This window comes from Mustela nigripes, chromosome 12 (genome assembly GCF_022355385.1).
Source record: "Mustela nigripes isolate SB6536 chromosome 12, MUSNIG.SB6536, whole genome shotgun sequence".
In the NCBI taxonomy this organism is placed as follows: Eukaryota; Metazoa; Chordata; class Mammalia; order Carnivora; family Mustelidae; genus Mustela; species Mustela nigripes.
In genome coordinates this window covers 73,369,636-73,376,660 of record NC_081568.1, presented here as the reverse complement: position 1 = coordinate 73,376,660, position 7,025 = coordinate 73,369,636, and the positions used below count along the sequence as shown (strand labels likewise).

General features: G+C 38.4%; 1 protein-coding gene across 1 annotated transcript in view; it reads left to right on the top strand.

The window, feature by feature from the left end:
• Positions 1-620: 620 nt before the first annotated feature.
• LECT2 (leukocyte cell derived chemotaxin 2) overlaps positions 621-7,025 on the top strand; it is an 8,742-nt gene continuing 2,337 nt past the window's right edge. The window contains exons 1-3 of the mRNA XM_059417618.1: positions 621-891; positions 2,368-2,464; positions 3,472-3,617. Coding sequence (XP_059273601.1) covers positions 846-891; positions 2,368-2,464; positions 3,472-3,617 — 289 coding nt within the window. The 5' untranslated portion in view covers positions 621-845. The remainder of the gene's footprint in view (positions 892-2,367; positions 2,465-3,471; positions 3,618-7,025) is intronic.

The following is a 7,025-nucleotide window of genomic DNA, read 5'->3' as shown; positions in this document are numbered from 1 at the left end:
GAGACAATTCCCTGTAGGGCTCAGGCTCTACTCATGAACTGTCACTTGTGTCTCACTTGATTGGTCAAAGCAGGTTGCAGAGCTGAGACACACAGCAAAGGCTGTGAAAGCTCCCCTGCCTCTGAAGAGAACATGGGAAGGGTGGGGATGCAGGGAGCGAAAACTGAGGCGACAATCTCGGTCTCCTGCAGCCACTGACAAATTATTTACATGGGGATGTTTGCACAGAAAATCCCAGGGCCTCATATAATATTAAACATAACAAGAAGGAGGTATGGACACATACTTGAAATATACAGAAAATCACATATATTAATATACCAATCACCATGTATCTACCTCTGATGATTAATTCATACTTTGATCTACTGGCTTCTCATGCTTTTTACAAAGTATTTTAGAGTTTAAGCATTCTGTATACCCCTCCATAATTCTATTTCCCTCCCTCTTCAGAGGTACTTATTATCCTAAAGTTAATCTGTGTATATTTTTATAGTCTTTCTATGTACACAACCATTCAGGAAGCCAGCCACAGCCCAGAAGACAGTCGCCTAGTCTTATCATTTTCTGTTAATATTTAGTCAGCATTTCCAATAAAATTACCTTCTTTTCCAGATCAAACACTTTTACATAGGTCCTACATGTGAACCAGATAGGTACCCAGGGAATATTCAACTTGGACTTGCTTCATTCTCGTATTTTTTGTGTGTGTCTCATACTAAATTAAAGAAATGAGAGATGCAACATTCTGAGGCTAAATAATTCAAACTCGGCTATTCTTCAAAGAGAGTGGGGGCAATTCAAATTATCAGAGGAAGAAACATCATAAAGAAAGCAAAAGCCAAATGTTTTCCACAGGAGTCCTTCTCTCTGCTGTCTTGATTTCAACTGGTAAGTCAAAAACAATTTTAGGAACTTGGCTAATTTAGAAAAAAAAATTTAATAAAAGATTTAAAAGTCATTAATATCACAGCCACAACAGAAACTTACATGGTTGACTACTGAAAATGGGCTAGGAAGAATACATGGTCGGGGGTGGACGGTCCTCCATGATTTCCACTCTTTAATGAGGGAAACAGAAAAGTAGAATGGAGGACTTAAAGAAAGGTTTATCAATCTTGGTCTAGGATTTAATTGGAACATCATTAGAAAATAAAAAGTCTGTGTGAGAATTTGATTTGGAGAATTCCTGATAATAGCAACTGGTATGGACTAAGACAAGGGGAACACTCCCTTAAGAGTCAGGAGAAAAAAATGAGTCATTTAATAAGTTGTCTAATATCTGCCTCAATTCCCAGAGATAAATATTTGTTGCCAAAGTGATGGTATTATATCTCGATCAAGATATTGACTTGAAGCTTTGCTCAAAGGTATAAGACATCTGAAACCCATCATCTAAAAAGTATATTAAAGAATATACAAAAGGCCATATTCTGTAGCTCCTCTTATACCACGTGTATCTATGGATAGTAAAATATCTTTAAATAAAATCAACAATCAAATTAGCTCATTCTTGTTTTTGCTTCTATTTTGTTAGTTTATTTCAAAATATAAAGATGAATTTGCTAACCGCATCTCTCTATGAATATTAACATCGAAAGCCTAGGAGATTTAACTCAATTGAGTATTTACTGCTTACCATACTAAAGACAAGCTATACCTCAAACAAGTGCGGATAAAATACACTGAGAGAGCCAGCCCCTCTTCCATGCTTTATTGCTATACAATTTTTCATATAATTATTTCTACTCCCTTCTTTCCCTTTTCTTTTCTTTCCACTCTAAATTGGTTTGACAAGTTCTTATTTCTAAGAATCTCCCTCTTCCATGTTTGTAAATATGAAAGAGATTTATTTAGTGCTAAATAAACTTTGCTAGTTCAGAGTCTGTTTACTCTTTTAATTCAAACATTTTCTTGGATTTGATTATTAAGACTGGCAGTAAGGGAACATTTCAAAGTTACTTTAGAATTTCTAGAATTATTTCTTTGAACCATGCTGTTCATTTTTGCTTAACCTGAACATAATGGTCCCAAGTAATAAGCAAAGAAAATTTGAAAAGCACAATCTATGTCACTCATTAGTCAATAATCTGAAACAGACTATAATGATGGAGATGTATTTATGCTTACAAATAAACAGTTGCAAATACACTGTATGTAATAAAACAGTTATTTTATGGCCATGAAAAAAGCTAATTTTCCATCTGAATCAGGAGTTAAAAGGAAGACCTGCCCATAACCTACAGAAAGTTAGAGAAAAGCTATAGTGAAAACAGAATTTTTGAATCCACTGGGATACATATAAGATAAAGAGAGACTGGAAATATGGAGGTCAGAAAACCTGCTTCTCATGTTTCTCTTTTTTAGCACTGGCTGGACCATGGGCTAATATCTGTGCTGGCAAGTCTTCCAATGAGATCAGGACATGTGACAGTCACGGTTGTGGCCAGTACACGGCCCAAAGGTATTCTTTTGGTTCTTACCTCTTTGCTTAATGTCCTTGCCTCAAGTGTTCATCTCCCTCTGACAGTAGGATCCAGGGGCGAAAGCAGTTGTACTAATGTCTTTAGAGCAGCTTCCAAGACCTCTACTTCAAGGACGGACTCTGAATTGGGAACACAGCATATAATAAAGAGGGAGGCCCGCAAACATCCAACAATCATCATGAATCTGATTTTTCAGGTGCTGGCCTTTTACAGAGGAGAAGAGCTTGGTAAGAGTGGGCATAAGGACAACAGTGAGGGTTGTCAGACACAACTTAGAAATCTCACAAGCCGGAATCATTTTGTGTTTGTGCTTCATTCACTCTGATAAACTCAGGAGTATTAAACTCACTGTATTAAAATATCATACACAGTAAATGATTTTTTAAAAATATTTATTTATTTACTGGAGAGAGGGAGAGAGAGAATTCCAAGCAGACTCCATAATGAGAAGACAACCCAACTCAGGGCTCCATCCCATGACCCCAAGATCACGACCTGAACTGAAACCAAGAGTTGGATGTTTCATAGCTGGAGCCACCCACATGCCCCAACAGTAAATGATGTTTATAATCACTTTGGGATTACTGAGACAAAAGTAAGATGAGGGCAATGTAATTCATTTATAATAGGTCTCCATAAAAAGACAGCTTTTTAAGTGGACTTGAAGGGGTCAAGATTCATGTATCTATAAAATTTACTTACATAGATTGGCTCATTTCCCCAAAATGCCATATAATAACCATAGTTCATAAATTCTTAAAGGCTTTCTACATACCAAATACTATCTGAAATGTTTTAATCTTTACAATAGGGTTATTCTAACTTCAGTGGGGGAGGTTAAAATGGAGAGTAAGGACATCCCAACGTGTTCTCCAGTTCTAGGGTTTGATATCCTAGCCTGGGAACAATGAGTTAACACCACGTTTCTGGACAAAAATGTTCCAAGGCCAGTTCCTCAGTCTGTGCATTCTTATTTACATTCTAGAACTCACAGGCTTCACCAGGGTGTGGATGTCTTGTGCTCTGATGGAGCCACCGTGTATGCACCTTTCACCGGAATGATTGTGGGCCAGGAGAAGCCATATAAAAACAAAAACGCCATTAATAATGGTGTTCGGATATCTGGAAGAGGTAAGAGGTGTTGTATACACCTGGGACAGATACTGGAAATGTTTGATGCTTATCTATTTAATGCATTTGCCATTTACTGAAGTTTCATACTTAATTCAAAATGGTGACATCTATAATAGAAAGAACATAGGGTATTGAACTAAAAAGTCCCTCCCCTGAGATGTTTATGCACATACTCTACCTAACCCCACAGCCAATCGAAGGACTTTCTTCTTGTTCTACAAACAAAATCACTTTCAAGAGTATTTACTAGAATAAATACTTTCATTTACCAAAATCCCACACTTCTAAGATGGCATTTCTGCAAAAGTTGACTAGAAATATTTTCAAGGCCTTTATGTTCTAGGTAAAGTTGGGTCATCTAGTACTCCAGGTATGGGCCTATTCTTTATCTGTTTTTTTTGTGTTTGTTTTTTTGTTTGTTTGTTTGTTTTTTTAAATCCACTGAGGTCTAACATTCACACAGAAAAGTGCACAAAGCATAAGCACACAGCTCCTAAACTTTCACAAAGTGAGAACACCTGTGTAACCAGCACCTGAATCAAGGAAAAAAAAATAAAATCAGCAGGATCCCAGGGACCTCCTCCTGTGCTACATATACTCATTCCTCCCACAAGGATAATCACTACACCACCACACACTAGTTTTGCTTATCTTGGGAAATGATATAAACAGAATTAAACAGTATGCAGTCTTTTTTGTGGCGTTCTTTCATTCCACTCATGTTTGCAAGATTTGTTTTGCATGCCAAAAATTTTGTTCTCCGTGATGTAGACTGTTCCATTATATGCATACATCTTCATCTATGTAAGTACCCTTCTCTAAATGGACATTTCTGCAGCATCCAGTTTTAGGTGACTAAGAAAATACTATGAATTTTCCTGCACATGTCCTGTAACGAACATAAATGTGCTGTCCTGTTGAGAGTGGGGCTGGAGGACACTGCCCTCATTCCGGCCGTAAGAAAGAAACATTCCGTGAGGGACATCAGGTCCTCAAGGATCTCTATGGTGGCTGTCCTCTCTATGTGTGAAATGATAAGAGAAAACTGCTGCCACTGGACAGAGTGCACTTAGGAGGCAAGGCCAAGGTTGGCATGGTTACCCAGCAGGCAACACAGCTGAAGTGCTAATCAGATTCGTCTGAAGCACAGAGATCTGTGGCATTGTCTGGTTAATTACGGTGACCCAGGAGCTGAACAAATGGGCAGCCTACTAAAGCCTGATTTATTTGTGTAAATGGGAACTCTGATGAACAAAATTGTGACTTTAATCATCACAAGAGTGGGACACAAAACCCCTCCCTACCCCCTACCAAATGCCAGGCTCAAGCCAGTTTATGATCCCAAAGCCCCTTGAAAGAAACCAGGACTGGGTCCCTTTGAAGAAGGGCTCTGTCACTTGGCAAAAAATTTATACCATAAAACTTGCTTCTAGCTATCCTCAATGGGACCTGCAGCTATTTAGCAGGACGGGTGCACACTGGGGAAGAAGAAACACTTGGGCTTCTCTGAGATTACTGGATACTCACTCAAAGAGGACACTAATCCTGGACATCCAAAGGCCACTGTGGTCAACCAGTCAGACTACAGGCTTCCAGGGTCAGGTGATCAATGTAGTTTCTCATCAGGGTCCATCTGATAGTGGTCCCAGTGTGTCCACACGTCCGCTCTGTGGCCATTTCCCCAGTTCCAGGATGCATAATTGGCATCGACACAGTGAGGGCAGAATGCTGTAGGAATGGGCATGCTGGGTCACTTGGGCTGTGTTTGCCTTCACGTTAGCCACCACTGCCACAGTTTCCCCGAGTATTACTTCCAATTTATATGACGATATGACGACCAGGAGTGCATAAAAGTTCCAGTTGCTCCATGCACAATATTTGATGCTATTTACTTTTTTCATTCCAGCCATTCTGATGAGTATGTAGGGGTATCTCATTGGCTTTAATATGCATTTCCCTGATGGCTAACGTAGCTGAGCACCTTTTCACATTTATTGATGACATGGATATTATATTTTGCAAGGTGCCTGTTCAAGTATTTTGCCCTGTATTTTCTGACCTTTCTTACTGGTATATAGGAGTTTTTGTTATATTGTACATAAGAGTCCTCTGTCAGATCTGTGTGTTGTAAATATCTTCTCCCACTTCATGAGTTCCATTTCACTTTCTTTTCAAAAGATTTATTTGACACAGAGAGAGAGAGGGATCACAAGTAGGAAGAACAGCAGGCAGAAGGCGAGGGAGAAGCAGGCTCCCCACTGAGCAAGGAGCCTGATGTGGGACTCGACCCCAGGACCCTGGGATCATGACCTGATCCAAAGACAGACGCTTAACCAACTGAGCCACCGAGGGGCCCCTACCTTTCACTTTCCTTATGCTATCTTTTAAATACAAAATTCTTATTTTTAGCGCAGTCTAATTTAGTATTTTCCTTTATTGTTAACATACTTTTTATCTAAGACCCATTTCTCACCCTAAAATCATAAAAATACTTTCATCTTTCATATTTTAATTTACAATCCATTTGGGATTTGGTTTTGTATAAAGAATGAGGTAGGGATCAAAATCTTTTTCCTCATGTTGGTGCCTGACTTAGAACCACTAACTCGACAAGACTGTTTTCTCCCCTACTGTCCCCTACTGTATTGCAGTATAGAATCTATTGTTATAAATTGTAGTCTGAATATAAATAAGTCTGTTTCTGGTCTTTCTACTGTGTTTCATTGGTCAGTGTGTCAATCTTGCACAAATACCACACTGCCTTAATTACTGTAGCATTAGAATACATCTTGATATCTGATAATATAAATCTTTCAACTTCTGTCCTTCTTTCAGATTGCCTTGACAATTCTTGGTCACTTACATTTCCAGATACTTTATAGAATCAGTTTATCAGTTTCTACCAAAAATTCTGCTGGGACTTTGATTGGGTTTGCCCTGATTATATAGATCAAATCAAGAAGAACAGAGATCTTAAAAGTAATGAGTCTTCCAATGTATAAACATGTTACAGCTTCCATTTATTTAGGTCTCCCTTGCACTGTTGTATTAGTAGTTGTCATACTGTTGAGGGTGTGCACATATTCTGTTTAACATGTACCTAAGACATACTGTATTGATTTTGCTTAGATTTTCTATATAGAGCAGTACTGTCCAACAGAAATAAAACACATATAATTCAAAAATTTCTAGTAGTTATGTTAAGAAAGTTAAAAAACAATGAAAGTTAATTTTTTTTAATATAATTTTTTATTTTTTATAAACATATATTTTTATCCCCAGGGGTACAGGTCTGTGAATCACCAGGTTTACACACTTCAGAGCACTCACCAAAACACATACCCTCCCCAATGTCCATAATACCACCCCCTTCTCCCAAACCCCCTCCCCCCAACAACCCTCAGT